Here is a 23,219-nt window from a genome sequence, read left to right as displayed (position 1 = left end):
CCTTTAAACCATTTACTCAAGTAAAAGTAGCAACACTACAATAAAAAATACATTTTTCTTTTTTTTAATGAAATGCTAATATTTCCCAGGAACCCATCCTTCTTCAAAACTTTAAATTTCCTGTACATTTGTTTTCCAGTTTCTGTAAAAAGTCCCAGAAGTGATGCTATTCCTTAAGAAATCAACACATTTTTGAGGACAGGAAACATGAATGTGTGGTTTGGAGGTTTTGTAACTTCTCCTCCCACAAGAAAAAATCTGCTGCAAGAATCATCCTGTTTCTTTTTCATTTATTTTTTTTCCCCAATCGCTGCATTGAGACTGGATTTAATCAACTCAAACGTGATGGCAAACCATAAACATACAGCAGGCAGGTCTCTCAGCTGCTCACATATGTTGCTCACTGTATAAAAAGCTAAAGCCTCGTCTCTGTCCTGCACCCGCGGGTGTCGTCCCTGCCAGCGTGACTCATAGCCACACTTCAAATCAAGCTCATTCGGAGACGCGGCCCTAAATTAGGCAAAAGATAGTATTCCCACCACAGGAATGAGTTTATCAGACTTCATCAACTCTGGACTGTGTAAGGATGGTTCAGTGGCCTGCTGGGACTTCCTGATTGATATACCATGAAGTCACAGTAATTAATGGTGAAGTTCCCCGTGGGACCGAGGAGGGTTGAAGCTGGGTCAAAGGCAGCAATTAGGAAAGCAACCCAGGACCTGCAGGAGCACTCACGGCCCCCTGAAGGCCCATCAATCAGATGCAGATAAAAGGGTTGAGTGCAAGGATAATGTTTAACCAAAAGAACATTGTCAGACGGTCCATAAACGGCTTCCTCTTTCTTCAAGCAAGCAGAGGAACAGAGGGGAGACTATCATTTCTGGGTTAGGGCCAGAGAGAGTTTTGTGCTTGTACATGGGTGACATGGTTTACCACATCTTCAAAAGAGGCCAATTGCTGTTTACAACCATGTAACCAGAAGGATACTTCTGGGTCCATTGATTTTGCTCCAACAAAAAAAAGTTTGACATCTCAAAATACATTTTAATCCACAGAGAAACAGTGGTTTTGTTTGTTCGTAGCACTGATCCCACAATCAAGAGAAGTCACTGCAAGCAGGTTTTCTTTCAATGTATGGACCACATGCTGCACATTACTGGTGTAAAGCAATCTACTGCTACAAAATGTTGTGAGTATGTTGTGCAGATTTATACTAGCTTGTTGTTGTGATAAATCCACTAAGACCCAGCAGGCAGCCCCCCTCCTATCCTTGTCTGACTCAGCAGTTGTTCCCGCTAAGGGCTACAGGTGTGAGCTGAGACAATGAAGCTGTTACCAGAAAAGGGAAGGGGTGATGGGGATGTTTTTGGTCCAGGTTCAACCAACAAAACCAAATTGCTGGAAGTTTTCGTCTTTACTAGCACAGCCCTCAAAATGTAACTGACTCTCACATTTGCACTTTGAAAACTGGATTCTGCAGAGAGGTTTATCTCATGTGTCTCTACTGAATAGCTGGAAACTAAACTCTTGTAAATCTAACCCTCAACCTGAAAAATGTGTCCAATATTCTATAATGCTGAACAAATCCGTAAGTTGTGTACGCTCCAGATAAAACTTTAAAATCCCCACATGCTTACAGTAGTTCCTAAAGCCATGTTTATAGAAGGGCGGTTGTGTTAAAAACGTGAGATCCCGGATGTGGAAAAAGACAACCCCCCTTTCTCCATGAGCATGCCTCTGCTGTGCAGGTGTGTGAACTGGGTCTTAAATGAAGCACTCCTCCTGTTTCCATCTCCCAGTGAGAGCCAAGCCACCTGTGCAGCACACACCACACCTCTGCAGCAAACAAGAAAAGAGCCCCATGAATCATTAATTATCATCAATTAATAATTAATCCCATCATGCACGGAGGATGCAAATGGCTACCACTCATAGTCTGCCACTCATAGTCACGGCAAGAAAGGAGCCTCCACAGATACAGTTTTGATGAGGAAAAAAAAGCAGTTATATGTGCTATGAGAAGGGGTTCCTGGAAAGCAAAACTTCTGCTAAATTATTATTATTTTTATTTAATATAGCCTACCAATGCAGAAGAATGTAATATTTTATTGATAATTTTTTAATCATCGAGGCAAAAATGTCTCTGAAAAAAACATTTAGACTATTACGGAACAATCTGTAATGGAGAGAAGACTTGTACAACCAAATTGTCTTGCAAAAATAAATAATAGGTTATGCACCTTAAATAATGATATTATGTAAGCAATACAAATTTAAACCCAGACTAAGACAAGAGATCATCTCAGCATCTTAAAAGCCCTGACACATAGCCACTAATAGTTTGTTGTGTTTATTTACACCAAAGGACATTATGAAAGTCCTTTTTTAAAAATCATGACTAGAGATGCAATGTTAAGTCTCCCGCAGTTATAACAGCGATACTGTACCCACTGCTCAAAGGGCACTATTTATTTGTTTGTATGTCGTATGCTGCAGTTCCTATTCTTGCCCCACTGGTGCAAGAAACAGTTTTGTTGAGATATTTTTGGAAAGAAGGGGGAAAATAGAAAATTGAGGGCCAACCTGAAAGCCGAGTGGTGAGTGCGTATGCACACCAGATATGGGTGCAGATGACTGGAGCAGCGAGTCCCTGGTTTGATTCCTGGATGACTGGACCATTTGCTGCTTATCATTCCCCTACTGGCTTTTCCACATTCATGTCTCCATAAATGCCCTCAAAGATAGTCTGCAAAAAAAAAAAAAGAAAAATCAGGAAAATATCAAGGTTTAAGTCTATAAATAATATTTATTTTAATCAAATTGATGAGGTTGTCTGCAATGAAGATATCGGCATTCAGACTTAATATAAAAGACTGCAAAGATAGTGATATTATTTTAGTTAGTTAGTTCATTTTGGTCATGTGTTTGCTGTAATATTTAGTGCAAAGCAAGTGATGAACCAAAGATAGCAGTTAAACTACACACAGTATGTAAACAGACTGAACAGGGATATATTTATCATATATCCACAGTGTTCGTATTTCAGCAGTGCAATATATTTAATCTATCGTTTGGCTGTTATCATTCCAAAGTGTGTATACTTCCTACTGGCTCCTTTTAAAAATATATTTATCTATTTTTATTTGTCTTATTTTATACTTGTATTTTGCACCACTGGAGTTTAATTTCATTGTACTTTGTGTACGATGACAATAAAAGCATTCTATTCTATTCTATTCTATTCTATTCTATTCTACTCATGTAGATTAATGAAGTATTAAAACAAAGTGACAGAATTCCCAGTATAAATTCTAACATAAACTTCCTCACAGATTAATCAAATCATAGCCTTAATCAAAAGCAAATACAATGAGTTACTTCCTTGCTTAACACGAGCATATTAAACCCAGCAGATCAATCCCTATTCTTTAAGGATTCTCTGACTCATGTTGTAGTAAGATATTTTTAGTGAGGCAGCATTCTGCTCGTCCATCTGCACACACAGATGAGTCTCTGGTGTCCCAGCTCAGCGTCACTACCGCTGAGGGGGCTGCAGGAGTTGAAAGTGGTCCAGAATGCAACGCTAAACTGTGGCTGCTAAGATTATCAGTGGCAGCAACAATGAAAGCCGCCCGGCCCAGACCGCACAGTCGCTGCTGACAGGCAGTGGAAACACAGTCATAGCAAACAATGGACTTCATTGGTCCACCGGCCATGACAAAGTCAACAACCCAATGCCAGGAGACTTCTACTGAACATGCTCAGCAGATTTCTGTCTGGAACTTATCCTGGCTCAAAGAGTTGGTCCAGGTCTTTATGTTCATATTAACTGTACTTATTCTGTCATGTTCTTCTATCAGAAATACAACTGTTCTGATTCCATAGTTGCATGACGTTATTATCTACTACTTGTAATTAAAATAACTCTGCTTTATAAGAAAAACAGGATCCAGGAAATCAAAATTAAAATCGTTCAGGAATTTAGTCCTGATAACAGAAGACATGCAGTAAGTGCAACGTCATCCAAAAACTAGCCAAGCAAATATTTGAGCTGGGAGTTTTTAAAGGCACTTTTTGTGTAGCTACCGTAAATCAACTTACCTTTAACCCAGTGGCATGTGTTCTTTATCCATTTCTGCAGTGTCACACAGAACATCTGACCACCCAGAGGAGAGATGACTTTGCATTCTTATCTGTTTCTATTTTTTCATTTTTCACATTTTAAGAATTAATAGGATGAAATGAAAAGGTACGAAAGCTTTTTCTCTTCCTCCACAGGAATTTAACATTGTATGAATGTGTTTATATGTAGAGTTATACATGTAAGCGTCAATAGAAAAGTCTTGAGTATCAAAACAATTACTGCACATGAGGCACTAACCTTACACTTCACAGCTGCTACACATATGAGTGGATACTCTTATAACATTGCATACACTGCAAACTTGAACATCGTATGTGTTTCTTTTGCAACTTTTTTGGTAGAGAAGCAAGGGATGCTCCTATCAGATCAGGTAAATGTAGGGGAGGTAAACATGATGCAGGAGCAAAGCACCAAGCAAGCTGCAGAATGCATAAGAAGGCTCCCTTAACAAAAACTTTCCAAACTAAACACAGGGATGTATCAGAGCTCATTTGTAGCTGAAGGGAGGAAGATCGGCAGCAGAACACTGCCAAAGTTCAGCGCAGCAGACAGGAGAACATCAGAACAGAGTGGAAGCCTAGAATACAAAGAAAGGCATTGTGGTGTGGAGCTGCAAGTGTAAAGTCACCACAGGACCAGGCAGTATTAATAAAACTTTCCTGCAGACCCAGTCTGCACAGGCTGCAGAGACTAAGAAGGTTCATCTCACGCTGAAAAACTTCCAATGTTTCTAAAACAAGTTGCAAAAGACAACACAAGCTCTTTAGTACATAAATCGTGCAAAACAGACAAGGATCAGCACACATGTACAGAACAGCAGTACAGATTGAGTCTTTCAGAGCTGCGATTGCAGAATCTCCTGAGGAATTTTTTTTATTTTTTTTTTTGCTTATATGCATTATGAAAGTATTTTTCATTCATTTTCATTCATTAATCTGATGGTGGATGTGGCTAAACATGTAGATAAACAAAAGCCAAAAAAAAGGATGGAAATGTTTGCAACAGTCATCTACATTGTCTTCCCTTTTAATCCATTTTTTGTGTGCCATTCTGCAGTTGATTATCCTGATTCACGTTATCATCAGTTCAAAGCAGCACTGTGTGTCTCCATGACAAAACAGCAAATCTGTACTTCACTCAAGAAATTGTAGTCAGTGGCACGAGCATGTCACACGCTGTTAGTCTTCCAGAGAGTCACATGGACGCACCACGGTGCCTGGGGCCAAACTGGCGCCCTGCACTTCCTGGACACAGGCAGTGGAGAGCTCTATTTATAACCTCTTATTATCCAAATGATGCTGAAAAGATAAGACAGCAGCAGGAAAAGGCCACAGGTTGAAGTGGCGGTTTATCTATCAGCAGTGGGGCTGGTATAAGAAGGAAGCACTGGTGTGCAAAGGTGTGTCTGAGAATTTTGTGGGGACAAAAACAAGTGATGGACAATTCAGAGACAGTCTTAAATATTAAGACATGGCAACATCATCAATAGACTGATTTATTATGTGAGCAAATAAAAGGTGCGCGGCCCCTTTAAGAGAGACAAAACAAACCTTTACTTCCGCAATGCTAGCAGGCTAACACAACGGCTCATACAAGACTCACATAAGGCAACAAATACATTTTTAAAAACATAAAAGCTGTTCCTGAGTTTAGAAATACTCAGTAACAGTGTGGTAGAAGTGTTTTTAATTCATAGTCCGACCCAATTTGCGATTAGGTTATGGCAGGTAGAAAACGACAGAAGTTAGCATTAGCCTTAGCACCTGGCCGAGACCAGGGGACGGGATTTAAAGCTGCCAAACTCAAGAAGACAGTTCAGAGTCAAAGTACTCCAAATTTAGAGGCTGAGCGAAGCCATTATTTCATCAAGAACAACCTGCAGCACAGGCTGGGAGAGGACTTTTTCAACCAACCTTGTCTTAGTTTGGCTAAAGCATTCCTGGGCAAGGTAATGCTCTCAACTCACATTGTTTATTCATCCATTGATTTTTATTTAAAAGCCAAATAAATAACTGTGATCGATGTGCTTAGAGTAATTTGTGTGCTAGTGCAGCAGATTCAAAAAGTAGTCACAGAGACTACTAGCTAAATTAATTTTTTTGTCTTTCAAAGCCACAGTGACCTGAGACAAGACATCCTTATCTGAAAGTTATGCCACTTCTCATTTAATGCAGGAGCCTCATGAACTCACATGTCAGCCTCTTCTGTTCTTCATTGCATTTGATATTTCATCCACAACCTTGGTTCAACCTCCATGGTCTTGGAAAACTGAAATATGCCCATTCCATGTAGAGCCTGATTAATATTGGATTTTGGGGCCTCATGTTGAGTAAATAAATTCCAATATTGACATGTCTGCTGATATTTTTTATATATATACATACAGCCGTCCTCAAATTTATTCATGGCCTCCCATTAAAGACGACAAAATTCACAATAGTCACTCAAATAACTAGAATCTGAAATAGGTAATAATGAATAAAACATTTTTTAATTATAATTCAGTGAAGTAAGACATTGCTTTTGAATTGTGGTTGGAAAGAATAATTTAAAAAACAAACAAACAAAAAAATAATAATCTGGACAAATTAGAGCACTTTGCTGATGAGCAGTGGGCCAAAATACCTGTCAACAGGTACAGAAGTCTGATGAGAGTTACAGAAAACACTTGATTGCAGTGATGGGCTCAAAGGATTGTTATTAGTTTACGGGTCCCAACATGCTTGTTTGCTGTTTTTTTTTTTGTTTGTTTGTTTTTTTAATTTCTGTTGAACCACAATTCAAAAGCAATGTCATATTGTTCATTAAATTTTTATTTATTATTACTTTTGTCAATTTCAACTTATTTCAGTGACAGCTGTTTTTTCCTTCTTTAATGGGAGGCTATGGATACATTTGAGGACGACTGTATATCTTAGAGAAATTATGAGAAAGGAAAATGATGGGATCTTGATTTATTATCTCTCCAGCAGTGTATATCACAAAGTAGTTCACAACTTACTGTGAAGACACTACTTGACTCGGCACCATCATCTACTCAGCTGTGATATGTACTCTGCTACTTGTGCTGCAGAAAATTCTGAGAATATTGTATAGAATGAAGTCTGAGAGCAATCTGGCAGACAAACTGTGCTGACACAATTTTCAAATAATGCCAAGCATATTTATCTCTTCTGTTAAAAAAAAGAAAAAGCACATTGCACATATCGAATAATATATATCCTAATACTGACATATCTGCAACAGGCCAGTAGTATCGGCTCACTGATTTATCAGTCAAGCTGAGATTCCAAATTCCCAGAGAAAACTGTAACATCTTCAAATGTCTTTTTTTTCAGGATTAACTGTTTTAAAGCAAGACATCCAGATGACTGTTAAAGATTTAATAAAATATTTGTTTTTGCCAAGGATGAACAAAGGAATTTATGCTTTGATTATCAAAATAAATTTGTAGCAGTTACTCTTTAATTAACTTAAAATTCCATGTATGGACTCAGCTCAAGAGAAACAGATGTCTGATTGTACCTGCAGGTTCTGGTCCGCAAGTACGAGGACGGGAGTGAGCTGCGAGGGAGAATCGTGGAAACCGAATCCTATCTGGGAGGGGAGGACAAGGCCTCACACTCAGCAGGAGGCAAACGCACCGAGAGGAACACAGCCATGTTTATGAAGCCAGGCACAATCTATGTGTATCCAATCTATGGCATCTACCTCTGCATGAATGTGTCCAGTGAAGGTAAAACTATAACCAACCAAAACACCTGCTCCATGTTGAGCACATTACGCCGTATTAATTATACCTGCTGATGCTTGCAAATGCAAACGTAAGAGATGTTAAAAAGCCAGTTTTGGTTTAACTGTCCCACCTCAAAGTGTTGGCCATTAGAACAATGTTAAACTGATATGGTAGTTTGTGTTTTCTATCATCAGTGGGTAAAGGGCAAAAGGAAGGAGACTGAGTGGAGCCTTGCTGACTGATGCATATTGTGTGCTGTGTTGCCCAGGGGAGGGTGCTGCTGTGCTGCTGCGTTCACTTGAGCCCCTGCAGGGTCAGCCCATCATGAGGGAGCTGAGGGCAGCCAGACGCAAAGAGGGAGCCCGTCCACTGAAGGACAAAGAGCTCTGCAACGGGCCTTCCAAGCTGTGCCAGGCCCTAAATGTACCGCGCTGTTTTGACCGTCGAGACTTAGCCTCAGACCCGGAGGTGTGGCTGGAGGGGGATCCAGACGCAAGTCCAATAAAACCCCACGATATAGTATCTGCACCACGCGTTGGAATCGAATCTCACGGGGAATGGGCCAAGAAGCCATGGCGGTTTTATATACGTGGGCACCCCTGTGTTAGTGTTGTGAACAAAGAGGCAGAGAGACAGTCTCTGTCTGGAAATGTAATGAACAATTCAGGTCCCTCAGATGTGCAGCCTGACACAGGACTGCACAATGTCAAAAGGACTTAACAGGAACACTCCTGAAACTACTCTGCCATGTGTTCCCTTTGTGAATACACTACATCTTAAACGTACGAAATGAATACTTTCTGAAATTATTCAATCATATTTTTATAATTTTGTAGTTTTCTGACAGTTGAAATAGGTGAATAAAGTCCATGATCAGTTAATATCCTAACCAATAAAAAAAAAAGGTTCTTCTTCCATTTTGTTAGCTGCTACTTATTTTGATATTTTGCATTTTTAGATCTGATTAAGGGTTGTACTGGAAAGTAATCAATTGCAACTATACTGAAGAACTAGAACAAGACTCAGCTCATCAGTGCCTGTTAAAAAAACAGTTGTGAATTGTACCTTTACACATTCATGAGCGTTCCACGTTTCATTTCATCTGCACTTTTTAATAAACATTCACACTTGGGAAATTCTCCTCTCAGTGATTTCACAGATGTTTGGAACGCTCCGTTTCCCTCTCAGCAAAAACAGCCTGTCTGATGTTTAGACTCTTCCCTTTCTTGCTGTCTTTCTCTCCCCACCTCTGGGATTCTAAGGGAGAGGTAGCTGGAGGTCTGGAATGATCATTACTCAGTGTGCCCCTCTGAAGCCAGCACAGATGATCTAACACATCTGGGACCGGGGAAGATGAAGTCAACCCCCCACCTTACCAATCCTTCCAATATTCACAGTGAAGCCTAAAGGCATGTCTGGTATGTACAAAATAATTTAATATTGTAAACAAACATTTGGCTCATAAGGGAAAAACACTTTTTACATTTTGTAAATCTGCACACATTAATGCAATCATGTCAATATGTTTTAAAACAGCACTTAGAGCACTTAGCTGTGAGCACAGCAGGCTATTACCTGCTCCCAAACTGACACATTTTCCAGTTGCTGAGAGCTGATGCGTCTGTGCCACTACTCCATGGGTGACTGAAAAATTGAAATAATGGGATCCTCATGGTTGGTCACCACAAGGACACTGCGGAACTTGTCAAACAGCGTCTTGAGCTGTGAGCGTCTCATGTTCTCGTTGTACATAATCTCTTCCAGGTGGTGATGTCCCCGGAAATAGTGTAACAGCCTGGAAGCAGTCAACATAACAGCAAAAAAATAGGTTGAGAGCTAGAGTTTCACTCAGTCATTTGCAGTGCAAATCATCCATATGACAGAACTTTTGCAGTTCTGACTGTCTGATTGTTTGGACCCTCTCTACTTACAATATGCACACAACTAACAGCTGACAAGTTATCTCAACTCCTCAGCCAATCTTTTCCAATTAAGTTTCCCAATATTCTGTGAATGCATTTAAAACAGCTTCATTTAGCCAACCATTGCACAAACATTTTCCAATTCCCAGAGAGACAAAGCATTAATAGTGATTTATAACATAATGAGTCACTGGATGCTCAATAAAACTCAGTCCATCTGTGAAGAGGCCTTCATAGACTAAGTGACAGCAGCGATTGTGTTAAATTTATTACATGTCACATTGTGAAAGATTAGTCCAATAAATTATTGGTTGCAATCTGTCTCAGGAAGTACAATATCAACTTGTTGGGTTAAGATTGTACGGTTAATTGCAGCATTTCTTTGAAAATATAAAACAATGTCATCGGCTCACGTCATTAATCTGCACCACTCTTAGACTTGAAAATGCAGCAAAACAATGAATATTCTGAATGTATGAAACCAGACAACAATGGTGAGCTGGAAAGCATTTAGTGCACTAAATATAAAGCACCGTAAATGCTCTGTCTGTCTGTTTAAGGCAAACTTAATTACCTGGCAAACATCCGCAGATCCTCTGGATTTTGTGCAGCAGGGATGTTAAGAATAACCTGCCTCTCATGCTCTGACAGGCTGGCAAGCAGTGTCTCCGTCATCCTCTTGTTGAGCGGGGAGTCTCCACCAGGTAGTAGCTCTGCACTAGAGTTGTCCATGCTGGGACTGGTTAGGGTCATATCATCACTGCTGGCTAAACACAAGGACAAAACAGACAGCTTGTCATAGATTATGTATGACCTGTTATACCTGTGAGAGCTGAGGAAGAAGAAAGAGCTGAGGGAGGACATACTCGGTGAACCGAAACTAAGAGCACTTGGGGTGCTGAGACTGCGGCCTCCGACTCGGGCAGCAAGGGGAGGGTCTTCATCCCTCAGCCCAGGCTCATCTTCACTGGGCGGTACCAACAGGCAAACATAAGTGTGCAGCTGGATCAGCAGGCGGCGCTGGAGCATCCATACCACCATCTGGATCAGCTGAGCCTGGCCAGGAGCAGAGCAGGGCAGCAAACTGCATTACAGCTGGGCGTAGGATAAATATTGAACAAGTGAAACTCATCATGCTCATGTAACTAGATCAAACATGCTTTAAATCAGCCAAGGGCACCATACAAGCTTAAAATAGAGCTGCAGGAAAGAGCCTTGGCTCTGATCTTGTCCTCATATAAAATGGAAGATGCAGACGCTGGAGTTGATGTCCCTTTTGCCATTTATAATTCATCCTCAAAAGCTCTGCCAAAACAAGATGGGTCGGAGGACAACAACAGATGGTCTTGCTCTTACAACAGAGTGTCTCAATTTACAGCAATAGCCTTATAAATACTCAAGATGTACCAGAAAACAGGAAGGTAACTTTTGTTTTCATAAACGTTTGTCCAATAATGTTTTTATTCATAATGACAAACAAAACACATTTTCCTAAACAAGACATATTATTTTGTAACTCAAATGTCTTCCCCCAAACTTCATTTTACTTTTATTTATAGGATAGTCTTGATTTAGACATATGTGATCCATCTGCATGAAATCAGTCGCATTGCACGTTGGGCTTTATCCAAGATACAGCCCGAATTACGTTAACACATGATAAAATACTGATTTTGGGTTTATTAATTAGATCGATCCATTTAGTTGTCTTCTACATGCAGGTAACATAATATGTAATATTACGCTCCATATCGCTGTCAAATATTGTCAGCGTGCATGAGCAGTAACACCAGAAAGAAGCCGTGGACATCACCTGTGCGCAGGCGCCGCGAGCAATATGTCATTGCCAGCCAATCCTGTCCCGTGATTTGCGTCATGTGGTAGCAACATGCCACTTTTGTTTACGCATAATAGCCCAAGGCGCAACGCGACCGATTTCGTGCAGATGGGTCACATATTGTTTTTTCTCCTTATTTCTGAAAACAAAGGCTCACACGTAGAAAACAGACCACGTCCCCAACATGGGAGAAAACCATGAGGAGAATTTTAAAAAGATTGGGTATTTTCCTACAATCCTTTGTGATGTCATTATTATTATTATTATTATTATCTTTTGTTTTGTTTTTTTACTGTTGCCATAATCCTACCTCCTGTGCAGGAGCTTCCAGCGGGTTTCTGAACTCAGCCAGTGAGACGGGCAGTGAGAACTTGGCTAACATGGAGGGCAGATCATTACCAGGAAACTGCTGGGCAAACTGATCAGCCAATGGGGAGTATCTATTCAGGGAGAAGTGACACATGATATTCAACAACACAGATCTTTTTAAGTAACATGACTTTAAAAAAAAACAAAAAAACAAAACATAATGTTGTAACTACTATCAGTGACCCAATTCTCACATAATACACCGTGAGAAGATTTAACTAGCAGACGCTTTAGCAATCACTGTTTAGTATTCATAGGGATGAGCTTTTTAAACCTCTATATGAGGTGATGGCATGGATGAGTGCTCAGCAGTACTGTGGTTCATTAGCTCTTCAGGAACTGGTGCAGCCAACCATCACATCACAGATACTCACAGACAGATGTTGGCATGAGGAGACAGCATGTAGACGTTATTCTCACACAGCGGGTAGATGACGATAGCCTTGCCCCAGTATACCAAGTGAGCAGCAATTTGAAAGATCTGAGAGAGAGGAAACATTTTTCAAGCGACCTATATGATGTGAAATAGCACGATCTAAGTGAGCTAATGTTTTACAATTGTAAATTAGCTGTAGCAGGAAAATGTAAGAACTTCTTTCCACTACACATGGGAACACTCTTATATTTGCATTACATACATTGCCCACTAGGTGGCAGTAAGCGCTTATCACTCAAGAACCCTTTCTGGTTGAATAATATCTAATGGTATATTTCTCAATAGATCTCAGACATACTATATAATATCATTCCAACTGTTGTATTCATTTCATTTGTATTTTTGATTCTCCCCATATTGCACATGTACTACATGTATGAATAAAATGTATTTTCTTTTTTATAATATCTACAAAAAAAGGTTTAAAATGCAATACAATCACCACATTCTTAGTGACTGCTATCATTTGGCTTTTACAGTGACGAAAAATGCTTTGTATTTCACTATAACTGCCTTAGAAAGGTCAGGAAATGACATAAAGTCAGAAAACTACATTTGGCGGGTTTAAGGTGCAAAGCTGTGAAGTAGCGTGAAGGTAGTGTGACTGTTCTGCACCTGAAGTAAGGCCAGGTCAGCGTCCTGAGCAAGCTGCTGCAGATTTTTCACTGCTGAGCAGGTTTTGATCAGACGAACCATCGCAGGTGAGCAGTCCAGGGGAAGCTGGTGGAGCAATTCCTTCTCATTTTCCAGCAGTAGCAGGGCATGATAGGGTCTACGGGAACCAAGAATAACAGATCAACAGGAACTCCTTATTAGTAAGAGGAAGTTTAAATAGAAATCAGAAGAAATATACTGTATTACCAGTTTCTATGCATACCCTTCTGTAAACTGATCATTTTTGATTTTTTTTTGCACATGTTAGCATTTCATGGCTATAATACATTCACACAAACATCATCTTTGTATATTTTGTTCAGCTTCAAAAGACAGTGAATGTAGATGTTGATCAAAATTACAGCAAGCATGCAGACATGTCAGTAGGTGGCAGTATGGCTCACAGAAAGCTTTGCATGGTTTCTTCAAGCCCAGCTGTTAAAGAGACACACCATGACTGACTGATGAGAGACCACACAATCAATTTCAAGGATTCTGGCTTTTTTTACTGGACAAGCTTAGCTCTGGTTCAACATCCAACAACACAGATGAAGAGGGACTCTAACAATCCTGTTCTGTTTGGTCATTATGCAATTGCATAAACTAGTTGGTCATTTTAGTGCAGGTCAATGTATGTGTGTTAGATTCTTAACTTTATTCCTTGTAGTAAGTCTTTTTCCTTAACCAGGTCAACTGAAAATATTGTACCTTCACATTCCTAGCTGACTGTCACAGCTGGATTGTATTTTCTAACAAATTATTATCATAATGAAAGAAATTTAGTAGATCATAAACTGTATAAACATGAAGGTAAAAGCAGGACATTAATGGTCAGTAAGTAATTTTATTCTTAAAAGGTATAATATTTGCGTAAAAAATAGGAGGAAACTGTATATAAACTGATATAACCGAACTCTCACCCAACCGGTCGAGGCAGATGGCCGCCTGTTGGGTTCTCTGTTTAAATTTGTAAGGTCTGTACCTTAATATGTTAAGCGCTATGTGATGACGTGTGTTGTAAACTGCGCTATACAAATAAAATTGAATTGAATTGAATTAAACTGAATAAGTTATAAATATTATATATGTGTCTTGGTAATGTAATTATGGTTAATAGTATTTATTATATCAATATCAAATATTGGACTCCAAAAGCCTTATCTGTAATAGCACTTGTAGTAACTTTATATGTGTGTCTATGCCTTGAGAAGTGGACTGTGGGGTGGAGTATCTGTGGCAGGTTGGGATAGGTCATTTTTAATATCACAGTTCACAACTGTTGATTGGGGCACTGGTAGAAGTGTTACTTTCAGTTGTATTTTACAGAGAAAAGTTTAAAAACGCATCTTCCCCATGTGATCGACGGTGAACAAGTTAGTTGTAGTATAATGTCATATCGAAGATACCAGGAGGAAAAAAAAATGCTGTGTATAATAATGAAAGTCAGACATACCTTATAGCCTTAAGGCTGCGCTCTAATGCCTCTGGGGGGATGTAGTTGCCGCCGATCCTGTGGATCTTGTGTGGTAAACAGAAGCTCACCTCCAGCCAGTTGTTGATATGTAGTCGCATCACACCAGTAGTGCAAAGGCTAAAAAAAAAATTTACATCAATAACATATATATATTGTGCAGAGTATATAAGAAGCCACAAATAAATGTGCAGTGTGCTTAATCACACACCTGTCATAAGCCTCCTTCAGGTCTCTGGCGAGCTTACATTTTGGAAGAATCTGTCTAAATGGGGACTGGGGGCTTTCATCTGTCGTTATCAGGAGAGAAAGAACACTGTCAAAACAATATCCTCACATACAATATTAGCCTTTAGACATTGTTGTACAAAAAATTTACCAAAATACACAGTGAATTTTGTGAAGCTGTACATCGACTGATGCAGAGCTGCAAATTGGATGTGTGTATCTCACTCTCAGTCATGGTTGTGATCTCATCCTGGACGGCCAGCATCAGTTTGGCTTCTCGGGTCAGGTACTGGCAGCGGCGCTCCTCGTGCTGCAGGGCTATAGCGATGCGGCGTGACAGGTTGTGCATGCAGCTGATGACGGATGGGTCAGCATTTGCCTGTAGAAACACAGGAGAGGTTTATAATTTGACAAAAAAAAAAAAATGTCCATATTAGGGGCTGCACAGTAGCTCGGTGGTTAGCACTGGGTAATGTCAGTGTGCTTGTTTGTCTCTATGTGTAGCGCTGTGATAGATTGGTGACCTGTCCAGGGTGTCCCCTGCCTTCATCCTGAGGTGAAGGTCGGCTGGGATAGACTCCAGCCCCCCGTGACCCTAGTGCGGTGTATAGATGATGGTTGTCTGTATTAGCACTAAATGATTTCCTATTAAACTATTTGCATCATCAGTGCTTTCATTTGGAGCTCAGTTCACCTTCATGTCAAACATTTCCAGCCTGTTAACTCTTAAAATGTCAAATGCATGTGTGCCTTTAATATATAAATGACTTTTGAGCTCTTCATGTGAAGATGTTCGCATGCAACAGACACCTAACTCAAATTACACTTACATGTCTCCTGATATATTTAATACAGATTTAAACAAAAGCTACATAATAATTTATATCACTTGTAAGGTTCAGAATGACTTTACCCTTTACATTGCCTCATTTCTGTTGTGTTTCTAAAGTTTAGCAGAAGTGCTGTATTGCACTGCAACATATTAGGAGGTGTTTCTTATAATCTGCCCTTTGGGATGAAATAAAACACAAAATAAATGGAAAATAAAATCAGTGATTGTCTCTTCGAATAGGTCAATAGATCAGTTGTCATTGTTTCATAATTGAAAGAATACAAAGACGAAAAACAGTATGAAAAAACATTTAGAATAACATCAAATAAAAAATAGTCAGCAGTATGTATACACAATGCACCACATTCAAATCACCCAATAGGACTGTTGTTCTTTTCCACAGTTGCGACAGTTATGACGAAGCATGACTGAGCACTTTTTGCCCCCTCTCAGCTGTACTTAGACTTACTCAGTACAGTGACTCAGCATGGGCAGGAATGGGCTGCGCCTCTTTGGGCAGCATGATTAAGCACAGTAGACTGGCCCGCCCCCCCTCTGAGTTCCCATGCTCTCACAGATAGAGTATACTGGAATATTATCACTCACACACACCGCTCCCATTCACAGAGCACACAGATTAACAGAACACAACATTTGTGTCCCACCCACAGACAGCTAACTTGAATGCAAAAACATTTAAATATCAATTTAAGCTTCAATATCTACAAACACTTTAAAATGCAGGAAATTATAATTACAAATCAAAATCATAAGAAGCTTTTTTCTTACCCTTAATGCAAACACCACATTAAACAAGATCATCGTAGGCATCTCCCTCTTAGGTGAAGGGTCTGTTTTAGAAACCTGCACAAAGAGAAGACAAACTTTTCACATGATGCAAAAATTAAAAAAAAATAAAAAAATCTTATCTTATAAAATAAAATGTCAGTCTAGAGTTTAGTAATTGATATACATTATGTTAAATACTTCACAAATATAGCACAGAGACATTTGTCAGTATTTTATTTACGTATAACAACTAATGATTATTTTCAATATCGCTTCGTTAGTGAAAAATATCTGTCACAACTTCCCAGTGTGAAAAATGTAGATGTTTTATTTTGTTCAAACAACTGGGCAAAATAATGAAGCAAAGTCTTTCATTTGACAAGAAAATGTAATTTTTTTCAATTTTTTTGCCTGTAAAATGACAATGATGTTGGATTATCAAAACGTTTAAGTGAAGACGCGGTCATTATAAAAGCTGCACCCACACAATATCATACAGCCCTTTAGATAAATCAAGCTCTATCCAAACTGAAATGTCCAGTTCAGGCTGAAGGTGTTCCACAGAGGTGCTGACAGAAATCTATGGTCATTTCTACAGTTGGATACAATACATGTTGTTTGATTGTACTGCAGTCTAACTTAAGCTGTTATTTTCAATAGTGGGTCGTATTGTGGGTAAACATTCAGTGTGAATTGCTTAAAGTTTTTAACATCTTGTCAGGGTCTCCATCTAAAATACCATCATCTTGGCAACACATGCAGTGAATCATCAGTCTAGAAAACTGTCAACAGAGGGCACTGCTCAAGTTTTCAATGTGTTTACCAAAATTCAAAGCTTCCTTGAACTGGGTGGGTCATAGAACAACAATATAGCAACATAAAGGGAGATGGTGTTGTTAATGTTTTAACTAAGTAATAGTTACTGTAAAAACACATCACAAATCACCGTACCCACTAATTAAACTCCTTCAAGTGCCACTTGCTCTGCTGCACTCCTATTCTGTGTAGAACTACATTGAATCCACAATATTTTTTTTCACCAGGTGGGGAAAAAGAGAGTACAACATGCTGATTTTCCTCACAAACAGTCAGACCAGAAGATAATGACAAAAACCTGGTGTTTACAGTTACTTTGTTCTACACAAGAAGAACTGCTGAGTCATTTTATTCCTACCTGAATGATGGGAGGATGCTGAAGGAGGGTAGGGTGACCCACAAATCGAACATTGTCTATCTTCAGTTCGAACTTCTTTCCACACATATCAGACTTGGTGGCCAGGATGGTGGCGAGGATGATGTCCGAGAACCTTGAAAAGGAAGAACAGACTCAATAAGAGAGTGCGCTTGGCGCAAAGAGGTTACAGCACAGAAACAGCTGAGAAAGGTTAAATTAGCTCAGTTTGCTTACACTGTTTTACATTCCTGTCTATAAGAGGGGTTGCATTAATCAGATGCACCTGCTTGAAATGTAATTCAACAATCAGAGTATAAATAAAAAAGTTTGTGTGGCTACTGGAGAGGAAAAAAGAGGAAGAGGCCTCCTTGCAGAAAAAGTGAAATTGCTGTATGAATAAAGAGTGTGAAAGACTCATGCTGGTTTGACTGAAGTAACTCATGCTGCGATCAAAGGGGTAAAAATTAAGGTGTTAACTTCGAGAAAAATTAAACACAGTATGGACTTACTCCACCACCACAATTGGAAATGAATGTGAAGTAGTTGCTTTATCGTAGTTTCCATTTGATTTGAATTTTGTCCTGCAATGCTGAGTCTCCATGCTAGAGCTAATATGATCAATGTCAATCAAAACTTTACCAATAGTTTTAAACAGATTTTCCATAACCCCAGCACTGATTCATCCTCTTTCCATCGTTTACAAGGATTTTGACCAAGATTAGGGTTGGAGATCCATTTAGGTCACAAAATAGGAAAAAGAAGGGGACAAAAAGACAGGGGGTGATCTAAGCGAAGGAAAGGTGGTTTAGAATGATTTGGTCTTACCCTGCTACCAACTGTTCGTCAGTTAGTGGAGTTTGTTCTCTGAAATGGGAATTGGGCCACAAAAAAAGAAGAAAAAAGCAAACAAAAGGGAAAATGCAACACACAGTTGGGCTAAATGCATAAAATGGACATCAAAACAACCCGAACAAACATGTGATACTGTGATGTGAAAATGCTGGTCTGCATGTTGATTCAAGCCAATAGCTAGTATACCCTGATGAAGCCCTCATGTCAGTAATGTTGACAAATGTCTATCTTAGGACAGTTTATATGGATAAGGAAGCCTGAAACTGTCATCAAGAACAACTAAGCTTTCAAACACTGCAAAACAATATACAATGAAACAGGTTCATGCAGTGAGTTTTAAATGCTGCCACCAGGTTCTAAACCAAGACAAGAATGACAGATACGACAGCTGCCTTACATGTTTAGCTCTGGGAATGGCTTTATGGTAAACTCATTTGTATAAATCTCTGCTGTGCTGTTTACCATTGTACATCTCAACATCATCTCTCTAAAATGGTCAAAAAAAACAAAAACAAAACTGTAAGAGTGGAATGCACATGATAAAAGCCTGTTTAGAGTAAATCAGAAGGTAAAATTTGAGGGGAAAGAAATTTCTTGATCTTGTCTTAGTTCTTATTTGCTTAGGCCTGGTTTGCTAAATTGATTTACTTCTTAGACAGTCTAACTCTCACTTCGTGGCTGCTTCCCACAGCCCAACTTCAACCAACTAACGACGGACCAGCATCACCATCCGTGGAGTGGCAGCATGAGGAAAATTAAATGTTGTTGGAAACAACAGACAAGAATGAAAGCTTCGATGTCTGGGCCTTTTTTTTTTTTTGACAAACAGACATCGACACCATTGCTGCAAACAGGTATAAGTTCATGTTTCATCTGCCACAGACAGTCCAGACTGCTCAGGTGCTCATCATGCAAGGTTACTTGTCCTCTTATGTTTTGGCAAATTGATCTGTGAAATTCTTAAACTACTTGTGAGTTTTATACTGTTGTGACTTTACTTAAGAGTGGCTTCCTTCTCAAATGGTGCATGTTTTAGTCAGTACACTATTTCACCTGTGACCCATCGCTGGCATGGTTTCTATCACAAACAACAAAATGAAAGCTGATTTAACGTACTTTAAAGACTGTGTAATGATGCTTTATCATCATATTTCTATGGATAACGTGGAGATGAAAAAATCACTAGCACAACAAAGTTTAGACCACACAAAAGTTTGTGTTATGTTTTTAAATTAGAATTGTAATGAAGCTTAGCAATGCTCTACTACACAGGCTAACGTAACAATGAGGCAACTCCACAATTCCTTTGAAAAAAAACCAAAACTGTGTTTTTGGTGGGGCAAATAAGACGACCAAAAACAAGAGGGAGGAAAAACAAAATGAGCGTAAGATGCTCATTTGGATCTCAGAATGGACTCTGGACCCGTACAGTCAATGTATGAATTAAGAATATCATTTAAAGACAAAAGAATACCTTGAATCACCATCCTGATCTTCAATACCATCTCCAGTTGTGTGCAGTGCATATGGACTCCGTTGTTTTGCTTGTGAACAGATAGTAGCAATGGTTAGTCATGATGAAACAGTAGAAAAACATATCTGAGTCACAACATTTAACCAAGTGAAGAACCACAACAACATATATGATATTCCACTGACGACAACTCACTGACCGTTACACGTGTGTCGGTGTTGTGTTCTGCTTAAAGCTTTTTTACTGTATGAAGTTATAGCTCATTGTAGTAAGGGTCTTTCTCAGGGCTTGTAAGAAATACAACTTGCGATCACTGTTGCACTTTCCAGTGTTTGTCAAGTTCTCAATCCTGACCTACCTGCCACACAAGGCATCAGCAGTTCAGGCACTGAGCGTCAGCTTTAAAATGCTGGTGAGACTACGTGCCTCCAAGTGGGGCAGAACAATTTTCAAAAAATGACTAATAATCATATTGTGATTGCCAAATGAGTCAGAATTTTATTGTGAATGGTGATTTTTTTCACTTATATTTCCACAAATATAAATTATGGATGTGATTTTTGCTGCTTTAGGATGTTCCTTTACGCCTGTAGAATCTAATTTTTTAGGTAACACAATGCTAATTTTATTTATAAAAATGTAGCTCCTGCAATTTATCATTTGAACTTGGACATCTTGTGATTTCAATGACATTCTGATTAACTGTTACCTCCAAGTTAGCTTTTTGCACATATTATTATTTAGCAAGTGAAGCTACATTAACAACTGTTCTTCTAGATGTGAAGTAGGTGAAATAGTTCTAAATATGGAGTAATTAAATACTAATCACCTCAAATTCATCAACATGTCTCATATTAATCTCAAACTACCACAATGATGTATGCAAAAAAAAAAGAGGAACAGGAGAATAAACCTAAAAGCTACCAATCACATCAAAATGATGCTGATGCATTGTATTGCAGTATATTGTGAGGTGTCTGTTACTGTCTACATGTCTTATAAATGTGTAAATACGTGATGGTGACACCATGAAGTCAAGGGTTTCTGTTGACAGAGTAACTGATTTACTGTTCATTACTCTGGCTAATGCTAATGCTACGCCTACCTGAAAGAGATGACGGACACTCAGCGACTCTTTGGAAAGGATATCGAAAAAGTAGTTTGTTCCCTCGGCTGCCAGAGCTAACCAGTATGACGCTAATAGGGCTGGTTTTGTCGCCGCTTTTGTACACGCTGTTTTGGGACTGACTGTACATGGACTTTCGGTCATCTGGTAACCCGGCTGATGGGTTTAGCATCGTGTTAGCATTCTAGCTAACTGGACGTTAGCTGCGACACAACAAAGTGTCCGTGCGAGCACACAGCGAACGTTAGCCTGCTTCAGCTGCAGTCTGTACAAATACACACACACCGGCCCTACACAAACTGTCTGCCTGGAGTTAACTTTGCGGCCTGTCTATTGAAATCCTCCCTGGGCTTGTCAATCCACTGCACCGCTGCGATTGTTTTGTGTCACCTTGAGAAATGCTCGGCTGGAACAAGGACGGCGGCTCCAAGGTTCCCCCTGGTTCAGCATCAGCAGTCCTTCCGTAGCTTCAGTCAGCCATCTATGTGTCCTAAAAGCTTGATAACTTACTCTCAGTTTCCCAAACATGGATTAGTCCTCCACAGACCATTTCTTCTGGTCAAACACTAAACTTAACCCAAAGATACTGTTCATATTTTATGCCTTCACAGTATGGTTCGGGTCAGTTTTGATCAGGACCATACTGTGACGAATTCCTGTCAAGAATTCCCTCATATTCAGTGTCCACACCAAATTTTAAACTACAGACCTGTTTAGAATGTCTAAATAGCCTATATCACATTGATAAATGCAAATAAAAAAAATACACATAAAACATGGCCTGTATAGTTTCACGGTTTCAAGATTCCCTTAAATCACCATTTTCCTTGATTTGACCCACACTGTTTGATCTAAAATCCATAGATTTAAGGGTCAGATTTGATCCAAAGCAGCCTCGGTGTAGAAACATTTGTAGCACCTGTACAGAAGTATAAAATGTTTAAATATTTTCATGTTTGTGTATTTTGGGTCATTTTAGGAAAAGTCGTCACATTTCAGGCTAAAAGAATGATGTTTAAGGTATTTTCACTGCTGTCAAATGTCAAAACTGGTCAAATTTGATCTGAAACAGTATGTAATTGTTAAGCCATGTCCAGGGAACTGGTTTCCATTGTTTATTGATGGGTTTTAAAGACATAAACCAACCCCAACAAACAGGAACCTTCAGAAGGCAATGTTCCCTGACAAAAAGTCTGCAGAATTTTACAAGAAAATCACAGTTTGTTTTAAACACCACTAAGCAATGAGGAACCTTCAGATAACTCTCAGAGAACATTCCCTGAAGGTTAGCTTTTGTAGAAGTTTACAAGAAAGATGCATGTGTTGCAAACACAGCCCAGCAAAAAGGAAACATCAGGGCTAAAGGACTCTCATAAAATACATTTAGCCTGAGTTTAGTTTCAGTAAACTGTTAAGTCATCAAAGCCCACACTAAAAAACACATCAGAGGATGAGACTCCATTAAATAAAGATGAAACAGGAATTAGGCTACTGGCACTCTGTGCATTTTGGCAACAGTTCATTGATTTTCAGCCATGGCCTCATGATATTTTTAGTGCACTGTTATCGTTGACTTCAGATGACCCCACCCATTTATATCAAACTGCACATTTTTTTCATGAAAAACTGGCAACAGTGCTTTCCCTCCCAAAGTATAGCTATAATGAATAGTAAATATCTGAATGAGTACTGATCCACTTCGCTGTGTGGTCTGAAAGTTAATCAACCTCTCACTTTCGATGGAGGCTGTAACAGTACCTCAACCTGTTGTTTCAAGAGAGTCTATTTGTTTACACTGAACAAAGTATTGGAACTCAGTTTTCAGAAAGATGCAGAAAGTCTCACATAGATCTGTTGTAGAACCAATTTAATATTTAAGTAATGTCAATTAACTAGAAATAGTAAATGTCAAATGAGTGATTGCATATCTATTCACCCCCATTAAAGTGATTCAACCAGGTGCTGCCAAATGGTACTAGAAGTCACACAGTTAGTAAAATGGACATCATCTGAGTTCAGTGAATGTGTTTTAAGTGACTGTAGTATAAAGACACCTGTATCTGGAAGGTCCAGTCACTGGTAAATCAGTACTCCTGAATATAACTCCACCATGAAGACAAACGAAAGAAAGAGACTAATGAGTGAGGCCAACAAAACACCTATGACTGGTCTGAA

General features: G+C 39.2%; 2 protein-coding genes across 3 annotated transcripts; one reads left to right on the top strand and one right to left on the bottom strand.

Moving 5' to 3' along the window:
• Window positions 1-5,714: 5,714 nt before the first annotated feature.
• Window positions 5,715-9,012, top strand: mpg (N-methylpurine DNA glycosylase). The gene is made up of 3 exons (XM_008306449.1): window positions 5,715-6,092; window positions 7,676-7,880; window positions 8,149-9,012. Exons 1-3 carry the CDS (start codon window positions 5,865-5,867, stop codon window positions 8,598-8,600), a joined length of 885 nt encoding a protein of 294 aa, XP_008304671.1. The 5' UTR covers window positions 5,715-5,864; the 3' UTR covers window positions 8,601-9,012.
• nprl3 (NPR3-like, GATOR1 complex subunit) lies at window positions 8,972-21,401 on the bottom strand. Of its 2 annotated transcripts, XM_008306450.1 has the most exons (14): window positions 21,024-21,401; window positions 19,919-19,988; window positions 18,418-18,456; window positions 17,593-17,725; window positions 16,419-16,493; window positions 15,023-15,176; window positions 14,781-14,859; window positions 14,552-14,689; window positions 13,060-13,216; window positions 12,383-12,489; window positions 11,950-12,079; window positions 10,669-10,858; window positions 10,377-10,569; window positions 8,972-9,675 (listed from the first exon to the last, which is right to left on the bottom strand). In XM_008306450.1, the coding sequence occupies exons 1-14, from the start codon at window positions 21,214-21,216 to the stop codon at window positions 9,510-9,512; spliced, it is 1,824 nt and encodes a 607-aa protein (XP_008304672.1). In that variant the 5' UTR covers window positions 21,217-21,401; the 3' UTR covers window positions 8,972-9,509. The 2 variants fall into 2 exon arrangements, with proteins under 2 accessions (XP_008304672.1, XP_008304673.1); XM_008306451.1 differs by lacking the exon at window positions 18,418-18,456.
• Between the last annotated feature and the right edge of the window lie 1,818 nt (window positions 21,402-23,219).

The sequence above is a fragment of the Stegastes partitus genome, unplaced genomic scaffold (assembly GCF_000690725.1).
Source record: "Stegastes partitus isolate 25-593 unplaced genomic scaffold, Stegastes_partitus-1.0.2 Scaffold3661, whole genome shotgun sequence".
NCBI classification, from domain to species: domain Eukaryota; kingdom Metazoa; phylum Chordata; class Actinopteri; family Pomacentridae; genus Stegastes; species Stegastes partitus.
This window is presented reverse-complemented; position numbering and strand designations above follow the sequence as displayed.

Excerpts from the sequence above, each read along its gene's own strand:
- mpg (XM_008306449.1), top strand. The coding sequence starts at position 5,865 with ATGGCAGGTAGAAAACGACAGAAGTTAGCATTAGCCTTAGCACCTGGC. Across the intron at positions 6,093-7,675 it reads CTAAAGCATTCCTGGGCAAG|GTTCTGGTCCGCAAGTACGA; the intron begins GTAATGCTCTCA and ends TTGTACCTGCAG. Across the intron at positions 7,881-8,148 it reads CATGAATGTGTCCAGTGAAG|GGGAGGGTGCTGCTGTGCTG; the intron begins GTAAAACTATAA and ends TGTGTTGCCCAG.
- nprl3 (XM_008306450.1), bottom strand. The coding sequence starts at position 21,216 with ATGCTAAACCCATCAGCCGGGTTACCAGATGACCGAAAGTCCATGTAC. Across the intron at positions 18,457-19,918 it reads GATCAGGATGGTGATTCAAG|AGAACAAACTCCACTAACTG; the intron begins GTATTCTTTTGT and ends TTCCCATTTCAG. Across the intron at positions 12,490-13,059 it reads CTGACCTGGCCTTACTTCAG|ATCTTTCAAATTGCTGCTCA; the intron begins GTGCAGAACAGT and ends CCTCTCTCTCAG.